The sequence below is a fragment of the Vigna radiata genome, unplaced genomic scaffold (genome assembly GCF_000741045.1).
Source record: "Vigna radiata var. radiata cultivar VC1973A unplaced genomic scaffold, Vradiata_ver6 scaffold_171, whole genome shotgun sequence".
NCBI lineage: Eukaryota > Viridiplantae > Streptophyta > Magnoliopsida > Fabales > Fabaceae > Vigna > Vigna radiata.
In genome coordinates, this window is record NW_014542551.1 from 254,725 (window position 1) to 275,785 (window position 21,061).

The 21,061-nt window shown below is 33.7% G+C and overlaps 1 protein-coding gene, 1 long non-coding RNA gene and 1 pseudogene across 2 annotated transcripts; 1 reads left to right on the top strand and 2 right to left on the bottom strand.

Moving 5' to 3' along the window:
- Positions 1-3,785: 3,785 nt before the first annotated feature.
- Positions 3,786-5,490, bottom strand: LOC106780278 (annotated as a pseudogene).
- Positions 5,491-10,926: 5,436 nt separating this feature from the next.
- Positions 10,927-12,761, top strand: LOC111240903. Its single transcript, XR_002666542.1, has 2 exons — positions 10,927-12,037; positions 12,115-12,761. It is a non-coding gene; the product is annotated as an uncharacterized LOC111240903 (long non-coding RNA).
- A 5,319-nt stretch (positions 12,762-18,080) lies between these two features.
- On the bottom strand, positions 18,081-19,065 carry LOC106780271 (germin-like protein subfamily 1 member 7). The gene is made up of 2 exons (XM_014668542.2): positions 18,794-19,065; positions 18,081-18,715 (listed from the first exon to the last, which is right to left on the bottom strand). The coding sequence occupies exons 1-2, from the start codon at positions 18,909-18,911 to the stop codon at positions 18,165-18,167; spliced, it is 669 nt and encodes a 222-aa protein (XP_014524028.1). The 5' UTR covers positions 18,912-19,065; the 3' UTR covers positions 18,081-18,164.
- Positions 19,066-21,061: the final 1,996 nt, after the last annotated feature.

Below are 21,061 nucleotides of genomic sequence, written 5' to 3' on the forward strand. Positions count from 1 at the left end.
GCTAATTGGACTAATTGGATAGGTCATCTAATTTTGGCCACGCAAGTTCTAGCGTTTTTGCAAAAAGTAGGATTTAAGTGAACTTTTTTAAAAAGGAAGGACGACTTTGAACAAACCCTACAAAAGAGGGACCAAAATAGGTATTAAACCTATATTTAAAAAAAATCATACAAATAAATTTAGTAATTATTACCGATGGTTGAAATGCGGCAAACTTTGAAGGCAATTGACCTTGATAATTTTGCAACATAAATGTTATCATTTCTTTCATTTCATTGACTTATGATGTCATGTCATTGACTTGTGATGTCAATGAAGATACCTGTAAACGATCAAATTATTTAAAAAGAAAAATGATACCTAATAAGTTAATCATAAAAGAAATAAACCAGGTAATTGATAAAATATTCATTAACTTAAGTTTGTAATTCATCATTAGAAGGGGCAGCTGATGATGATCCACTATGAGAACGAGCTTTGACTCCAAACACTTTAGATGGGCAAGGACCCAAACCTAGACCGCGAACGCGTCCACAAAATTTCTTGGATTCCTAAAGCATGTGCCAATGAATCTGAATTGGATATTTTTTTTTTATTGAGACGATGTTGTGGATTCATATGCTTCACTTTTTTCCTACATTCAACATTTAATAAAATAGTGAAATTGTCTAAATCAGAGAAAACAAGTGCACAATCCCAAAACAACAAGGTCAAACACAAATAAGTGAGATTCCATTGTTAAGAGGAGCAAAAACACAACAAAGAAAATAAAAAATTGTATATAACTTGAATAATTAAATGTGATTCCAGTACTTAAATAGTTAATCTTACAGATTACAATACAACTTTGCAGATTACAATAAATAGCTTCTGCTACCACAAGACGCTCATAAAGAGAGGCCTATCAATTCAACTTTTTGATTGCTACTACTACAACTATCACCAATTTTATACAATAAGGTTTAACCAACTTGAACTACACTTTCTTCAATTATATTACTTATTTAGACAATTCAGAATAATTCCTCTGTTTTCTTTTTTAATTTATAGAAAGATAATATATCTAACATATAGTAATACCTAAAGCACCAAACAAATTACAATACATTTTTCTTAGGTTTGTCTTACATTCAGATTCTCAAAATTAGTCAAAACCAGTTTCAGCCACTGAAAAAAAAAAAACTTCACGACATATTTAAATTGTTGCTATACCATAATTAGGCTTAGATAACTTACACCAATTTTCCTTGCCTCTTCACTAACAAAAGCTCCATTGGTCTTCTTCTGGGTAGTTATCCACACTTCTCCTCTACTAAGTTTGTGTCCACATTCTCTTTCCTATGAAAATGAATAAATGCATATTAAGTATGTCATAAATATAACGAGAAATAGAAAACTGAAGAACAATATCACTTCACCATTTTTTTCCGTCTTTCTTGCAATGCCCTTCGACCCCCCCCCTCCCTCTCCCCCATGTGAGCAAGAGTTTGCTTTGTCCTATTGTGCTTATGTTTTAGGGACATCTCTAACATTGTCATAAAAAAGTTAATAAATTATATCATAATTTTAAGAAAAGAAATTTAGGTTTGACCTTTGTTCTTTCATCAAGTCGGTATTCAACAAACGAAGCCCAATGATCTTTATCTATTCCTTCTGGAGCCATGACAATAAATTCATCTCTAGTACGTGTGCCATCATCTCTTTGTTGCCACAATTCTTGACGGTAATCTCTCCATTTATGATTAAGCACTTTCAAGATGTAATTTATTTGAATATCGAAATTGGTTGCAAACTTTGCCTTCAAAACAAATTTTAATCAAAATTAACAACAATTATCAAATAATTCAATTGTGAATTGAAAATTTACATTACTAACTTGAATAATATTATGAATTATGTCTTCTTTATAATCTTTAGGAATCTTCTTCCAAGTAGAATAGCAAATAGGGAATGCCTTAAAGTTTCTACCAACACTCCCTAAGAACCGATTCAATAATCCACCACCATCAACAATTGGTAGATACTCCTCATTCCAACACTCCTTTCATTTAGAGGCAAATTCCAAACATTTGTTTTTAAGTGTTTGGTAGCCATTTTATATTGGTTATTTGTGAAGAAATCAAATTTGTATTATCCCACATACACTTGTAAATCCCAACTCATCAGTCACAAACCCCTTAGAAGTAGTTGTATTAGTCCACATAGATTTGAACAACACAACTGAGAAATGATCATGTTTGACCATGTATATTTAGAAGAGTCACATTGTATAACTAACATAATTAATGTGTATACTTAAGTGAAATATATTTTTACACATAGTAAATTAAGGATGAAAAATGGAATAAAAGATGGAGATAGATGAGGCAAAATACATAGTACAGTTTTCATGACAAGGGAGCAAGTTCTCTAGCAGCATCTTGAACTTCTGGCTTCTCTGCTCTTTTTTCTTAATAATAACTCTCTCTGTTACACCAACAGTGAACCTAAAGTAAGGTTTTTCATATGCCTCTTTTTCAAAATTGTTTTGATTGTAACCTACACATTACAATTACACAATATCCATAACTTAGACATAAACACAATTAATATTGTATTAAGAAAAGTGTAAAAAATTAATAATAATAGTGCGTCATTGACAACTCACCCAGAAAAGTTACAATTAAGCCATATTTCTTGGGATAACTCCTTCACAATTAGTGGATAATTGATCTTCAAAATTGTCCTTTGGAGTAAAATATATCATCCATTGAAGACTATTAGTCTAAAAGCATTCAAAAGACAACAAAAAAGAATTCAAAAAAGTCTAGATTAATACCTCCATTGGTTCTCATGTTTGTCTGTCGATCTCAGTTTGGTCCTCAAGTTTTGAACTGTCTCAATTGGATCATAATTTGGTTTTGCTTTTGGTACCACTCCAAAAGACCTCTTACATTGGAGATATCTATGTGTATATAAACCCTTGACCAGTCCTTCTTTCACTCAATGTGGGACTTTGTTTGCTCTCCCAACATTTTTTTTTTGAACAATTAACTATAAAAACAAATTAAAACTTCCAGTAACATCTCATGAAAACTGAACAAAATTTGAAAAGTACAAAGTCAAGCTAAAAAGTAGTATTCATGCAACTTCTCCCCAACGCAGGAGCTAAGCACAACAAAGTGTGTTTGATCTATTTCTCTCAATGTGGGACTTTGTTTGCTCTCCAACAGTGCCTCCCCACCGGTCGGCGGTTGCGGTCGGAGTTTCGCCGGCACAGTCTTTCTCTCTATCTCTCTTTTTTTCTCTCCATGTTCAGATTCTCTCTTCCCTTTTGTGTTGCAGGCCATTATACCAATTCAGCCCTTCAACTTCTTCTACATGGTTGTGTTTACAGTATGAATCCATCAAAGTGTTGTACACAATAGCATTTGAAGAAACCCCTTTTTTCTCCATTTCGGATTGAATGACCAAAGCTACCCGCAACGTAGCACAGTTTTATGTTTGAAAGCAGTGCCTAAACAGGTGAAGTGATGTGAAATATCATAATTTTTTGACATTTGGCAAATTAAGTTTAATAAACTTTATAGTCATTTATAAGTTTTCTTAGTAACAAAATAATAAAGTCAGAAGACTAAGCAAGCCCAAGAGGTAAACAACAAGATTTTCATCTCCCATAAGGGAAAAACTAAATTGGTAGAAGAGAAATGCGTATGATTTGGGTATAATCGCCTGCAACACAGAGGGAAACAAGATTTTCATCATGCGAAATGGAAGAGAGGAAAGTCTTGTAGATTTTGCTTCATCTACACTTTCATTTCACCGTGTGACAGTGGTACCACATTATTTCTTCTAAAATCTACAGTGACTGCCGAAATTCCCTTGAACAAGGGAAGCAAAAGATCAGAAGAAAGCTCTGATACCATAAAACACACGGGAATTGTTGCTCTTTGATGGCTGTAGTTTTTGCTCAGTGGTTGAATTTCCTGAACTAGTTGATTCACTTTCGAAGTCTATAGGGAGCTTCATTTTTGCAAGTGACAGTGAATGAGAATTATATTACTGTTTGGCCTAAAGCATGAGAATGAGAACGAAATCAGAGTTTTATATAATTAAAAATATTAGTTGAAAGCATGATTGTTGATCCTTCTAAACTAACAGCTTTGATAAAAGCTGCCTTGAAGATTAACAATGCTCTACAATATTAAAGTGGCTATGATCAGCCTTATATATGTGACTGAAAAGAAAAGTTCAATCAAAGATTAGCTTTTAATTCATAAAGCTTCCTCTTAGTCATTTTCTATTTTTAAACATTTTAGATGAAAAGAATAGTGGTGAGCAATGAAGGAAATATTATAATGATTTAACTGTAAAAAAAAGGAAAAAAAGAATAAAGCAGATAATTTGAAAGAACTCACTGAAGGTTCCAAGATATAGATAGATCTTTGTTTCCAGCCACTCTCCCAATTCGAGCTTGCCACCTTCCATGTTGGTGGTGCCTGCTACCAAGTTAATAAGAATGAACCGAGTTTACAACAAAGTAAATTATTCTTCAGATTTCAATCGTATAAAGTAAAAATGCAATGCATATACAATGTAAATGCTAGCCTGTGAGACCTTGTTACTCCTCTATACATGGATGCTCCTCTTGAGAATCCGCTGCTTTTCCTGAAGGTTGGATAAGAAGTTGAAGGTAATGGTTGTGGACATGGATTACTAATTCAGTTCAAGATGATGCAGAAATCAAAGATATTTTACCTTCGTAAATGAGCAACATATTCTTGTCTCGTCATATTTTTCATTTCCTCAAGTTCGTTTTGATAATTTTCCAACTGTTAAAGAATAACAATTAAGTCCTGGTAGCTGAATACAACCTCAATCAAAAGAAAAATGAGAAAGAAAGTAATCATTATAGGGAAATTTATATGAGAGGAGGGTCCCCAATACTTGAGTGTGGCCATGTCGTAAAGGTCTGCCAAATTATATATGCTTCCAAAAATCAAATTATATATGTTTCAAAAAATAGTTTCTGATATTTATTTTCTTTTGGGAGCTTAACCCCTAGCCCACTTCCACTCGAAACGCAATTCCCAAACGCAAAATCACACTCACACTCACACTCATTAAACTCCTCTCTTTGCAAGTATGTTAAGAATTTTCAATCACTTCCCTTAAACGCAGAAATCCTATGATTTTAGGGATCTTACCACTGCACAAAATATCATCAACCAGGAGGCTTCGAATGAATTTAATCAGCGAACAACGGCTTCTACAAAGCGTCGATGAAAGGATGTGAGAGAGGTTGCGGTGTTTGTGGACTTTATCAATTAGGGATGGGAGGGAGGAGAGGATGTGAGAGAGGTTTCGGAGGTTAGGATCGGAGGAGAAGACGACGTGAGACTTGCTTCTAGGTGGAGAATGGCAGTGGTGGAATCTATTGGGAAGAGAAAGGAGAAAGGATTGGTGTTCGTGTGAAGGGCTTTGGAAGTTTGAGAGCTTCAATTTTGCCATCTCATAATTTTTAATTTACATAAAATTTCCATGTAATTAAACAATGCACATCAACATTAACACGTCAGCATCAAGTTAACGACGTCTGAGACAATTTAACGGTTGGGGTACAATGTGTGCATTTTTACAAAAATTATGACCCAATTGAGACAATTCAAAACTTGAGGACCAAACTGAGATTGACAGACAAATATGAGGAACGATGGAGGTATTAAGCAAAAATCTATAAATGGATTATATAATATTGTTTATATATCATTTGATATTTATGTTGGAATTTTGTGCCTCAAACAGCATGTGGTTAAAGGAGTCAAATCAGTTAAGTAAAAACATATTCCTATTTTATTTCCTAGGACAATTTTATGCATTATTTAACTAATTAGTTTAATAGATATTTTTCCTTTTATGCTAAATAAAAGATATCAGATTTCCTTTTATATTCTTTTGTCTCTTATACTTTAAAACCCAACAATGGGTATCAAATCAAAATGGATCTTACAGGATCTGTAATATAACTCACAAACAGTTACAACCACGAAATAGCCACCACACATAAGATGGAATCTGAAACATCCTTTACTACCATTTTTGAGCCTGTATTTGAAGGACTAAACTATCAAATGTGGACCATCAAAATGGAAACATATCTTGATGCTAACTACGTATGGGAAGCAGTAGAACAGGACTACGAAGTGGATCCCTTGCCAAATAATCCTACGATTGCTCAAATGAAAAATCACAAAGAAACCAGGCTTCGAAAGTCCAAAGCCAAATCAATTTTGTTCACAATCGTATCTCCAGTCATTTTCAACAGAATAATGACATTGAAAATGATAAATGAAATCTGGAAGTGTTGAAGGAAAAGTATGAAGGCAGTGAGAGAATCAAAGGAATGCAAGCTTTAAATCTGGTTCGAGAACTTGAGATGCAGATGATGAAAGATTTGGAAACAATTAAAGATTATGTGGACAAGCTTCTCAGCATTGCAAAAAAAAAATACGTCTTCTTGGCACTAAGATTCCTGATTCTCGAATTGTTCAAAAAATATTTGTAACAATTCCAGAGAGATATGAAGCCACGTTGACTTTATTGGAGAACTCAAAAGATCTTTCTACTATTACCGTATAATATGCAGGTACAAGGGTTGCCTGAATTGGAAGAGAAATCACCCATGTGCACAACTTTGAAATTTGGAAAACAAACGAGGTTGTCTTTTCCATAAGACAAATCTTGAAGAGCAACAAACAAACTGCAATTAGTACATACAGATGTCGGAGGACCTAAAAAACCTCATCTCTGAATGACAGGAAAGTTAAATGCTATAAGTATTCGAGGCTAATAAACTGAGTCACGTCTATTTATAGTTTTCTATAAATCACATGCTTCTGTAGTCGACTGTGCTACTAATCAAGTCGACTGTCATCAGATAGTTATAACAGTTAAGCAAATTAGCAGCAGTCATAACAACCAAATTGATTTTGCATTTAATACAGTTGACTATAATAAATGCTTTAACAGACATTTGAAATATAGTCGTTACTGTACACAAGCATTAACATAATTTCAAATCAAATAACTAACTAAGTCGGATCCACTGCGCATGTAATCGACTTAGGCACTTCAACTCAGTTTGAAAAACTTTTCAATGCAAAATCACACACAACACTGCTTTTGAAAATATGTGCATAGTCACGAGTTTTAATCGACTTACTTCATAATGGAGTCGAATTAAAACTTGCAGTTATGCCACACAATATAAGTTTATCAAAGTGCATGTGGTTTTCTCTTCAAAAACATATGTAATGCAATCATAAATGATGTATCAGATATAAGATCAGTGAATGTGCATTCATATATCAATTTCAAAAAGAAACATGTTCAATAAGATATTTTCCACAATAAAGAATAAAACATGTAACACATAACAATACATGTGTTATTAATAATGTGTTTTCATCATAAAAAACCAAAGTAACTAGAGCACTGTGAGATTAAGGTTTAGCTAAACCAGTGCTTCCCTTATCCACAATCTCAACAAGTTACAGCTAAGCCATATTTCCTAGGGTAACTCTGTCACAATTAATGGATAATTGATCTTCAAAATTGTACTTTGGAGTAAAATATGTCATCCATTGAAGACTATTAGTCTCAAAGCATTCAAAACACAACCAAAAAGCATTCAAATAAATCTATAAATGGATTATATACTATTGTTTATATATCATTTGATATTTCTATTGGAATTTTGTGACTCAAATAACATGTGGTTGAAGGAGTCAAATTAGTTAAATAAAAATATATTCCTATCTTATTTCTTTGGACAATTTTATGCATTATTTAACTAATTAGTTTAACATATATCAATTTTCCTTTAATTATTTTGTCTCTTATACTTTAAAACCCAACAATTGAGAGCAGAAAGGATCTTACAGGATCTGCGCCTGTATTTGATGGACTAAACTATCAAATGTGGACCATCAAAATGGAAGCATATCTTGATGCTAACGATGTATGGGAAGCGGTAAAACAGGACTACGAAGTGGCTCCCTTGCCAAATAATCCTACGATTGCTCAAATGAAAAATCAAAAAGAAAGCTAAAAGACCAAAGCCAAATAAAATTTGTTCACAACGGTATCTCCAGTAATTTTCAACAGAATAGTGACGTTGAAAACTGGAAGTTTTTGAAGGAAAAGTATGAAGGCAGTGAGAGATCAAAGGAATGCAAGCATTAAATCTGGTTTGAGAACTTGAGATCCAGATGATGAAAGATTCGAAAACAATTAAAGATTATGCGGACAAGCTTCTCGGCATTGCAAAAAAAATATGTCTTCTTGGCACTAAGATTCCTGATTCTCGAATTGTTCAAAAAATACTTTTAATAATTCCAGAAATATATGAAGCCATATTGACTTCCTTGGAGAACTCAAAAGATCTTTCTACTATTACCTTGAAAGATCTTTTGACCACACTTCAGGCTCCAGAATAAAGAAGACTCATGAGAGAAGAAAGTCATATTGAAGGGGATTTGATAGCTAAATTTCTGAAAAAAAAGAGCAAGTCAGGAAGTTTCAACCACAGAAATGATAACAAATCCTCTTATGTTTTTCCATCATGTCCTTTTTGTAAGAAAAACAATGATCCAAACACAAAGTGTTGGTGGAGGCCAGATGTGAAAAGCCATAAATGTGGATAATTAGGGTATGTGGAGAAAATCTGCAAGTCATCAAAGAAACAAGAGAATGTACAAGCTATTGTTGAAGAGTGTGAAGAAGAAGTACTTTTTGTTGTTTCTTGCTTTGCTAGTGCAAGATCAAGAAAAAGTTGGCTAATTGATAGTGGTTGCACGAACCACATGACTTACGATCAAGAATTATTCAAAGATCTTGGCAAAAGTCAGAATTGCAAACTAAGCAAAAGTAGCAGCGAAGGGCAAAGGAACCATCGCAATCGAAGGTTGCATAGGTTTGAAATTAATTATTGATGTTCTATATGTTCCTGAAATTAACGAAAACTTATTGAGTGTTAGCCAACTTCTAGAGAAAGACTATAAAGTTCTATTTGAAGATAAAACCTGCATGATTAAATATTCAAATAATAGAGAATTATTCAGAGTTCAAATGAAAGTGAGAGCTTTGTCTTGAATTTAATTGAAGAGCAATTTGCTCTACACAAAGTTGAAGACAACATGCAGGTACAAGGGCTACCTGAATCGAAAGAGAAATTACCTGTATACGCGACTTTAAAATTTGTAAAACAGACGAGGTTGTCTTTTCCAAAAGACAAATCTTGAAGAGCAACAGACAAACTGTAGTTAGTACATACGAATATCGAAGGACATAAAAAAAAAACATCTTTGAATGACAAGAAAGTTTAATGCTATATGTATTCGAGGGTAGTAAACAAAATTGTTTATGTATCATCAGATATTTCCATACAGCACAATTAAGAGTCCAATATTGAGGCTGGCCACACTGTTCCAATTCTCTCAAAAGAGACCGATCAGTGCAAAAGTATAAGGTGCCCAAATTTATTACACCAATAAACTTGCTGGTAGATTCAGAGGACTCACAAGGACAAGAAATTAGAAATTTAAGGTATTAAGATATACCTTTTGACTTTGTACTCCTTGGTGCATTTGTTTTTGTCTTAATTCAAAATGATACCATGTGGATATATAAATTTAATAGTTAACGCATATGATGAAGTCATACTTCACCGTGGATAACCAAAACAAAAAGGTGAGACATATATAAAACAGTTTTGAATATGTATTATATATATTTTGGTTATTTCTTCAATATTACACCATTTTAAATGCAGTTTAAAGAGTAAAAATAGTAACGAATATATTAATTTTTTTATTACCCTACGTGATATTAATGTTAAATAAGTTGGAACATCTGTCGCCATCTGTCGCAACCGGAAAATTGCGACGGGACGACGATCCAAAAAGATAAATAAGTTGGAAAAATAGATTTGGATTCGCCACCATAGTTTATTCTGGAAAACTACGGAAAAACCGTAAAATGATAAGGCATGGTTTACAAAACCAAATCCTGGTTTCGGAAGTCGGTTACGTGTGGGGAAGTTGTTAGCACCCCCACAACGCCTGCCCTAAGGCAGTACCTTTAACTAAATACACGAATTTGATGTGGTTTGCAAAATGTTTAATTTCCCTTAAAAAATAAAACTCTAAAGAAAACAAAATAATTTTTTGTGTTTTTTGTGCCCGACAAGGATTGACCTTGCTCCTACGTATTCTCAGTTGGACTGAGAAATCAGGGTTACGTAATTCTTTGAAAACTGATTGGAAATTTTGTTTGGAGAATTGCTTGGAAAGTTTGTTTGGAAAATTTGGATTTTTGGGAAAGTGAGCCTGACAAGGACTAGCCTTGCTCCTACGTATCTCCACTTTGGATGGAGAATCAAGGATCACGTAGTTCTGGGTGTAAAATTGTTTCTTGGTAAATGAAGATGCTTTTAGTTTTTAAAGATTTCATATTTTTTGGTATTTTTTATAAAAGAGAAAAGGTCTCAGCGCGAGGACCATGCGAGCGATCACACATGCGCTTAAACCTTTAAAACATTTTTTTTGATATTTTTTATAAAGGAAGAAAAGGTATCAGCACGAGGACGATGCGAGCGATCACACACGCGCTTAAACCTTTAAAACATTTTTTTTTATATTTTTTATAAAAAGGAGAAAAAGGCTTTTAGCACAAGGCCTACGCGAACGGTCGCACGTGTGCTTTAACCTTTCAAAACATGTTTTTGTTGTTTTCAATATTTATATAAAAAGTAGATAAATATTTAAAGGGGAAAAAGGGAAAAAAGAAAAATAGAAATAAAATAAATAAATAAAAATAAAAAGTAAAATATAATGAAAAGTTAAATGAAAAAATAATAAGTAGATAAAAAAAAAAGAGGTGGAGGTGCTTAAATGAGAAAAGGGGGTGTAGATCAAACTTAGTGCTAATAAGTGACTGGGCAAAGCCCAAGTGGAAATGGGGTATGAAGATGAGAAATAGGGGTGTGGATGAGAATAGGGTCTCGAGGCCCAGAAGAAAAAAGAATGGGGTGCCTGAATGAGAAACGGGGGTGCATATGTGGAAGGCAAAGCTGTAAGAGAGAGTTTTATTCTTTTTTTGATGATTTTTTTTAGTTGGATCAGAAGCTTAGGCCTAAGGCCTTTTTTGCTTCTTAGGTCAAAAAAAACCCTAGGGGTCCTCACATCCTCATCCCATTCCATCATTTACATTATGTGAGACCCAGGACTCCTTTCTGCCACTCACCCGCTCAGCCCCTGCCCCACTCCAAATGGCCACTGCGAGCTGCTGTCCACGGCGTCGCCGGCGACACCACGCCCCACCAGAGCCACGTCGGCCACTCGCGCACTCACCGCCCTCTCTCTCTGCTTCGAAAACGGTAACCCAGGGAAGGGTTTGCCTCTGCTGCCTGCCTGTTGCCGCCAGTCGTCGCCTCCCGAACCATAAGCCAAGGTCGCCCCGACGATGGGCTTGCTACCGGAACCGTCGTCGTCGAGACCGTCACCGGCCGCCTCCCCAACTCCTACCCTCTTCCTTTTTCGCGTGCGAGGGAGGAAGTCGCCTCTCACCTTGTGACGTCGCCGCTATCCTCGCCGGAGACGCTTCCTCACCGGTACCACCAGCGTCGTTCTCCTTCACCAGCGGTGAAACCCTTTCACTTTTCCGGCACGTGAATCAGAAACGAAACCCAATCCCGAACATTGCGTCATCTGATATCCACACCCTCGCTAACTGTCCTTTTTTTTTATCATTTGTATTGTGATGGGTTTTTCTAGTTCTGATTACCAAAATGGGTTGGCGAAATAAAGATGATGGGAGACCTAATGGATGTTAGGAGATGACTGAGTGTGATAACCTGTTCTCTGTTGTTTTTTTTTAGGTGTCGAACAAAAGGACATCACAAGGCTATGTTTAAGGTGTTGAAATGGGTTCTTTTGTAGAGGAGAATAACGAAAAATTGAGGACAATTTCTTCTTCTCATTGAGAGGGTGATGGAGAGGTGAACAGAGGCGTAGGGGATATAGTTGTACTATCTAATTTGTGGTTGTTGTGACTGATTCAGGGTGTTTGGATTAGTTATTTCTTCTTGCAGGAAAACAACATTAGGGATTTCGGTAGAATAAGTCAAGGTTGAAGATGACGATGGGATTGTGTATGGGAGACATTAGTTTGCAGGTTTGTGGTGAGGCTTAGGAGGGTGGCAAACAGTATGCGAAGCCATATCATCGTCAAACCAAATGGCATCAAATAGGAGCATATATCACGCAACATGAACAGTATGCGAAGACAAATCATCATCAAATAGAAACACACAGAAGCATATATCACCCAGCACAAACATAGAACAACTATTTACCATCCAAGAATGCAGACATTTATAACAATGAAGCTCCAAGAAGAGGAAGTTACCTCTCGCGTTTATGTTTTCTCCTCTTTACAATTTATTGTACCCTTTTTCTTTCTCTTAGCTATCTGACTTTGTGCTTTCTCTATCTTGCTAGTGAAGAATTGATACCTGACAATGGTTGATGTTGGAGGTAATGATAACAGAAAATGTGGAAGAGGTTGGGATGTGGGGATGGTTTTTTTTTTTTTTATGATGAAGTTGCTAAGAAATTCTCTGTTGATTGAATGGAGTTGAGAGTCTTGTAGTTTGAATGATGGATCTTTTTCTTTTCTTCGTGTCTCCTCTCTTAATGAATGAAACCCTTTCAAAAACAAAACCCAAGCTCCTCCTTACTGTACTGCTTCCTGGGAACTCTGGAATATCTTTGGCGTGTGATTTTTTTCTGCCATTTTCCTTATTCATGTTTTTCTTTGCAACTCAGGGAAGCTTGTTTTAGACTCTTCCTCCTTTTATGAATGACTACTATTGCTTAAGAATTTTTAGCAAGAAGAACAGAGAACTTTTCCACGCTGCCACCACGCAAACACATTTTAAGCAATATCTGCAGCGCCTAAACACTGCACCTCTTACATCTGTTGCTTCAGGAGGAGGAGGAGGAAACTGAGTTGACCTTGGCATTTTCGATTTTTTTTTCTTCCCTTTTTTTTTCACTTTCTCTCTTTTTTTTTCTTTCTCTTTTTTTGTTTTCCCATTTTTATCTTTTCTTTTTCTTTTTTCTTCTTTTTTTTAGTAAAAGATTAAATCAAATAAAATGAAATAACTAATATATAAAAAAAAGGTAAAATTAAAACATAACTTAAAAATGAAAATAAAAAGGAAAGAAAATAACATAAAATAAAATAAGAGAAAATAAATAAATAAAACCTATTATTTAGTCAATCAGGACGAAATTTAGTGTTGACACCCCGCTCTGACAATATTTTTATGCATATAAACTTGTTCTAAACATTTCCACTGCACGATTCGTTTATCTAGTTCATTCTTGACAATTTGTCAACCACGTTGTGCATATTTAGTTTTCTCTTATCCATTTCATCAAATACTTTACATTTTAGTGTTTTTTTTTATTTATTTTTCATTCTTAGAACATGTTCAATATCATTTGTTAATCCATTCCATGCATTCATAAGAGATTTTCATTCATTACAACTCAGTTTATGATTTGAAATCATTGCATTAATTGTTGTGAGTTAAGCATTCTGTACAGTTTTATTAGTCTAACATTAGACATTATTCATTCATTATTTCATTAGGATTTTGGGTCCATTTTGTTTAGTATAGAGTACTACTTTCATATTGCCTCATTCATTAGACAAATAACACACTATAATTACTCAAATGTTTTCGATTTCTTTGGCCTGACATCTTAGGTTCCACTGTACTACATTAAAGGGGAATTTAAGATTTGGTAAATATATGCGACTAGGAGTTTTGAAAAAAAGGCAATATAGCTATGAAATGGCAAGTTTACACTATAAGGAAAAAAATTTGTTATACGACCAAAATCTGTATGTAAGGTTAAAAATTTGTATATAAAGTAGTGTTATATATAAATTATATATACACAAAAATCTGTATGTAGAATGATCGTAGATAATGTTAAATATGAAATTTTTCATATATATAACTACATATAGATTTATTTGTATGTAATTACACACAGATATATTCATACGTAATTTTATACGAAAAAATTTGTATGTAAAATTTGAATTAAATTATGTAGAGAAAATTCTGTATCTAATTATATATGAAAACATTTGTATGTAATTACTTGTTTTATTGTGAAAAATATTAAACATTAATTATTAACAAAATATCATATAATTTACACATTAAAAACAATTTAAATAACTAATTTAATATAAATTATTTTTTTATACCACAAATTAATCTACTAACTTTTTCAGCAGAAAATATATAAATCACCCTTAATAAATTTAAATATGTAACTAAAATGGATAAATCAACAAAAAATTTAAAAAGTATACATAGAGTAATAATAAATACAAAACTATATATTTAGAAGAGTCACTTCGTATAACTAACGTAATTAAAGTGTATGCTTAAAGTGCAATATATTTTTACACAAAGTCAACTTAAGGATGAAAAATGGAATAAAAGATTGAGATAGGTGAGGCAAAATACATGGTACAGTTTTCATGACAAGGGAGCAAACTATCTAGCAGCATCTTGATGTTTTGGCTTCTCTGCTCCTTTTTCTGAATAATAACTCTCTGTTACACCAACGGTAAACCTAAAGTAAGGTTTTTCAATTGCCTCTTTTTAAAAATTGTTTTGATAGTAACCTACATATTACAATTACACAATATTCATAAATTAGGCATAAACATGATTAATATTGTATTAAGAAAAGCGTAAAAAGTCAATAATATTAGTGCCTCACTGACAACTCTCCCAACAAAATTACAATTAAGCCATATTTCTTGGGATAACTCTTAGTGGATAATAGATCTTTAAAATTGTACTTTGGAGTAAAATATATCATCCACTGAAGACTATTAGTCTCAAAGCATTCAAAAGGCAACCAAAAAGAATTCAAAAAAAATCTATAAATCGATTATATAATATTGTTGATATATCATTTGATATTTCTGTTAGGAATTTTGTGACTTAAACAGCATATGGTTGAAGGAGTCAAATCAGTTAAATAAAAATATATTCCTATCTTATTTCTTAGGACAATTTTATGCATTATTTAGCTAATTAGTTTAGTAGATATTTCTCAAAGTTGGTTTTAAACTCTGTAGTATAAGTATTTGTTGTTTATGCTCAATAAAAGATATCAATTTTTCTTATGTAATTTTGTCTCTTATACTTTAAATCCAACAATTGGTATCAGAGCAAAATTGATCTTACGGGATCTGTGATATAACCCACAAACACTTACAACCACCAAATAGCCACCACACATAAGGTGGAATATGAAACATCCTTTACTACCATTTCTGCACCTGTATTTGATGGACTAAACTATCAAATGTGGACCATCAAAATGGAAGCATATCTTGATGCTAACGATGTATGGGAAGCGGTAGAACATGACTACGAAGTGGCTCCTTTGCCAAATAATCCTACAATTCCTTAAATGAAAAATCATAAAGGAAGCAGGCTTCGAAAGTCCAAAGCCAAATCAATTTTGTTCAAAATTGTATCTCCAGTCATTTTCAACAAAATAATGACATTGAAAAGGGCAAATGAACTCTGGAAGTTTTTGAAGGAAAAGTATGAAGGCAGTGAGAGAATCTGCAAGCTTTAAATCTGGATCGAGAACTTGAGATGCAGATGATGAAAGATTCAGAAACATTTCAGGATTATGCAGACAAGCTTCTTTGCATTGCAAACAAAATGTCTTCTTCGCACTAAGATTCCTTATTCTCGAATTGTTCAAAAAATACTTTTAAAAATTCTAGAAAGATATGAAGCCACATTGAATTCCTTGGAGATCTCAAAAGATCTTTCTACTATTACCTTGGCAGAACTTTTGACCGCAGTTTAGACTCAAGAACAAAGAAGACTCGTGAGAGAAGAAAGTCGTACTGAAGGGGCTTTGGCAGCTAAATTGCTGAAAAAAAGAAGGGAAAGTCAAGAAGTTTCTACCATAGAAGTGATAGCAAATCCTCTCATTTTTTCCCATCATGTCATTTTTGTAAGAAAAATAATCATCCACAAACAGAGTGTTGGTGGAGGCCAGATGTGAATTGCCATAAATATGGACAATTAGGGCATGTGGAGAAAATCTGGAAGTCATCAAAGAAACAAGAGAATGTACAAGTTGGTGTTGAANTGGTTGAAGAAGAAGTACTTTTTGTTGTTTCTTGCTTTGCTATTGAAAGATCAATAGAAAGTTGGCTAATTAATAGGGGTCGCACGAACCACATGACTTACGATCAAGAATTATTCCTAGATCTTGATGCAATCTACAACACAAAACTTAGAATTGAAAACGGAGGAAAAGTAGCAGTGAATGCCAAAGGAACCATCACGATCGAAGGTTGCATAGGTTTGAAATTATTTATTGATGTTCTGTATGTTCCTGAAATTGACCAAAACTTGTTGAGTGTTGGCCAACTTCTAGAGAAAGGATATAAAGTTATATTTGAAGATAAAAGCTGCATGATTAAATATTCAAACAATAAAGAATTATTGAGAGTTCAAGGCAATATGCAAGTAGAAGGGCTTGCCTTGAATTTGATTGATTAAGAGCAGTTTGCTCTGCACAAGGTTGAAGACAATATGCAGGTACAAGGNCTGCCCAAATTGGAAAAGAAATCACCTTTATGTGCAACTTTGTAATTTGGAAAACAAACGAGGTTGCCTTTTCCAAAAGACAAATCTTGGAGAGGAACAAACAAACTACCGTTAGTACATACAGATGTCAGAAGACCTTAAAAAACCTCATCTCCGGATGGTAGGAAAGTTTAATGCTATAAGTATTCGTGGCTAATAAACAAAATTTCTTATATATCATCAGATATTTCCATATACAACACAATTGAGAGTCCAATTCTGGACTGGCCACACTGTTCCAATTCTCTGAAAAAAGAGATCGATCAGTGCAAAAGTACAAGAAGGTGCCTAAGTTTATTACACCAATAAACTTGCGGATAGCTTCAGAAGACCAAAAATTAGAAATTTAACGTATTAAGATATACCTTTTGACTTTGTACTCCTTGGTGCATTTGTTTTGGTCTTAATTCAAAATGATTCCATGTGGATATATAAATTTAATAGTTAACGCATATGATGAAGTCATACTTCACCGTGGATAACCAAAACAAAAAGGTGAGAATATCTAAAACCGTTTTGAATATGTATTATATATATATTTTGGTTATTTCATCATTAATATTACACCATTTAAAATGCAGAGTAAAAATAATAACGAATATATTGTAAGCATTGAAATGAGAAAACAGTGAAAATGTAAGAAATTCACTTTGAAGTGAATCTAAAGTTTATGTAAGAGCATATGTGCTTATTGAGGGTTTTAATTTTTTTATTACCCTANGTGATATTAATGTTAATATTATTATTATTATTTGGGAAAAATATTAATTTAAAATCCTTGAAAAAAAGATGATAATTAAAATTATTATAATAACTGAATATTAAGGTGAATTTATGGAGAAGAAATAATATATACTATTTTTGTTTGATAAAAGATTTTGATAAGAATCGAATATACATAGATAAAAGTTGACAGAAAGTATCAGTAGAACTTGCAAGATAAGTGAATAATATATGTGTAAGTTTTAATTTTAAGGTTAAAAATAAAATGTAAGTATTTTAAATATATTGTGCATTACTGATGGATTAAACAAGTTTAATTATAAACTTGATGGTTATCCATGATCTGCTATCTAAAAGAAATTCAGTGTTTGATTTATAGAATTATGTTAGGGTTTATCTATAATCGTGACTGTGAATCTTTCTTAATTATAATACTCTGATATACATTCAACTTGTTGCATGTTTTATTGTTGTCAGTGCTTGTTCCACATCTGGAAAGAGGAATGGATTGAAAGATTGAACAGATTGTCCATCCCAAAGTAGGATGTTAATAATAAATTAAATTGAAGTGGAAATACAAGAGAAAGAAAGAAAGAAGATAGAAATATAAGTGGGAGGAATTTTTATTTAATACATAAAGAAATTATGGGTAGAAAGAGGAAATGAATAGTGAATGAATAATGAACTAGTGGTTGTTGTCAGTCCAGAATTGCTTTTGAAGGTAATCAATTATGCTCTTATCGACTTGGAAGGCTTTGGAAAGAAGCTCAGAAGAAATAGATGGATTGGACTTAAACAAAGCGTTGGCAATAGTGACAGTTCCTGGATTTTGACTGCTGAGAGCAGCGATGGCAACAGCATTGCCATAGCCCACATTAAGTTGGAAATGAATGAGACCAATTGGGAAGACAAAGACATCACCCTTGTTCAACACTTTGGTAAAGAAACGGTTTCCATCTTGATTGGAACTCACAAATCCAACATAAAGTGTTCCCTCAACAACAAAAAGGATCTCTGTGGCCCGAGGGTGAGTGTGGGGAGCGTTTAAACCCTTTGGTGCAAAATCTATACGAGCCATAGATATGCCAAGTGTGTTCAATCCTGCTAGCTGATCAACAAACACTTGACTCACTTGTGCACCAAGTGGGTTCGATGTATTCCCAGCTTCTACGTGTCTGAAGAAATCTTCTGCTTTCACTGCTTTTGGGTCTTTACAAACTTTTCCGTTCACAAATACTGCAAATTCACCACAATAACTTTTCAATCTCATCTCATACTAATAATCATCTAAATAATTTATTTTTATATACGTACCAGCATTCTTGGTGTCATTCAAAGCCACACAAAAATCTTGCAGAGGGCTTGGATCATAGGCAGAGACAATGGACGACGTTAAAGCCAAGATGCTCACAAGGAAATACACACTTTTCATTTTGCTTCTCTATGATTTCTGGTAATTGAGACTCTATTTCTCTATGAATTTATTTGTTTCCGCTTTGCTATTTATATATTTATAGGGATGAACCCTTTGTCTACCTGGAATTCTTTTTTTATTAGGTGAAGAACCATTCTTTATTACTAGCAACATGTTCCACGTCAAACTAAATACCTCGTCTAATCGCCCTTTTACCGACTACGTACTTGTTCTTCTCTAATATTCTTAAATTATAATTTAATCAAAAATGCATTAGCCTCGTCAAACACAACTTTATATTTGCTTGCTATCAATTCACCAAACTTCATAATAATTATAAAATCTTTTCCCACTGCGCCAATAATTTATTTATTCATCATCAATTTTCTAATCAAATTTTGAAACTAATTCCTTTCTAATATTTATATATGTTTTTGTCAACACTCCAAGACAATACAAACCAAATCAACTATTTATTTCATAATAGGAAACACACTGAAATACTTCCCCTTTAACAAAGAAAATCAAAGAATCTAGCAACAATTCACACGAAAAGAAAATCACAACACTTATTCAATTAACACAACACAATCTCTTCCATTCTCCGAAAATTAATTAATTATAAGCACCTTTACGTATATGAAAAATATAGTTGAAATTATCTTTAAAAATATTTTTGTTTTCAAAAGTATTAGTTGCATAAAAAAGTGGGAGGTTTACTGCTTCTCATGCCTTTTGTTTATTTCTAGTTCTATATGTGATTTACTTTCTGCAATTATTTTCTACTTGGTTTTAATTTCATCATTACATTTCAATCACTTCACAATTGTTCTAAGCGTTTTAAGTTTCGAATTCTGAGGGACTTTTTACAGTTTCACAATTTTTACAGTAGAAGAGCTGTCTTTGGTAACGGAAGCAAATCTCTCTTTCAAGGACATGATGCGAGTACGAGAATCATTTGCATAGGCCTTCATAAGCCTTGTCCATGCATCAACAGAAGAGGTTACAGAAGACATAACAACTTGAGCCTCTGCTCCGCAAGAGCCCAAAAGGGCAAGATAAACATAGTGGTCCCGACGAACCCAATGGGAATGGTCAGGAATGGTGGTATCATCATCATCGGTGCCGATAATGACAGGAGGGCAAGGAGTCGTCCCTGTGACATAGTCAATAGTGTCATTAGAGACATGGAGGTGGTGAACCTGTTTGAACTATTGAAAAACAGGTAGGCTTCATTTTACACCAAGAGGGGGGGGGGGGTTGAATTGGTAAGTTTTCAAAATCAGAGTCTTTTTAAAATCTTTAAAGAAAAGTTGAAAAATTTACAAGTCTTTCTTGAAACGCAAGTTATGAAATTTGTGTGCAGCGGAAAATCGTAGTTGACTACGCAAATATCATAGTCGACTAAAATTAAAAGAGTAGGGATGGAGAAATCAAACACTGGTTTTTATACTGATTCGACCAACAATGCCTACATCCAGTGTCCTTCCAACCCAGGAAGCAAATGCACTATAATGGTCAAGGTTTTTACAACTAGGAATTTATAGAAGACCTCCACGTCAAAAATATAAATCTCCTCTCTCACCCTCTAACCAAAATATAGGCATACAGCATAGCAAGACTTGCAGCAAGATGTCCCCTCTCCTGCAATCCGCCAAACACCACTTTGAACAATCCTCAAAGTGAACCAGACTCCACGAGTCTATCCCCTGTAGTCACAACAGGTACACACAACAATCTTTAAGGATGCCAAGCCAAATCTTGATCAAACCAGATGCACCTTCACTATGTAGAATATGATCAACCAATGAGTGCGCAAACAATCTCTTTTTGAATCTCTTTCAAGAAAGATCACCACCGTCTTCTTGGAGAATTCTTGGAGCTCTATAAACCAGAGATATCAATCTGAAATAGAATGTAAAAATGTTAGATCATCAAAAGTCTCTGAACAACTTCGTGTTCAGACAATTTATAGAATTCTGTTAAACAGATGTTCTCATAATTGAATAAGCTACAAATCCAGTCGACTATATCAAGACAATTATAACAGTTAAGTCAAACCAGTAGCATACAGTTAACCAAAAGAAATTCTCCTTCAATACATTTGACTCACAATCAATGCTTAAGTAACTTTTGAAAATGTAGTTGTTACTATACAAGAGCATAAC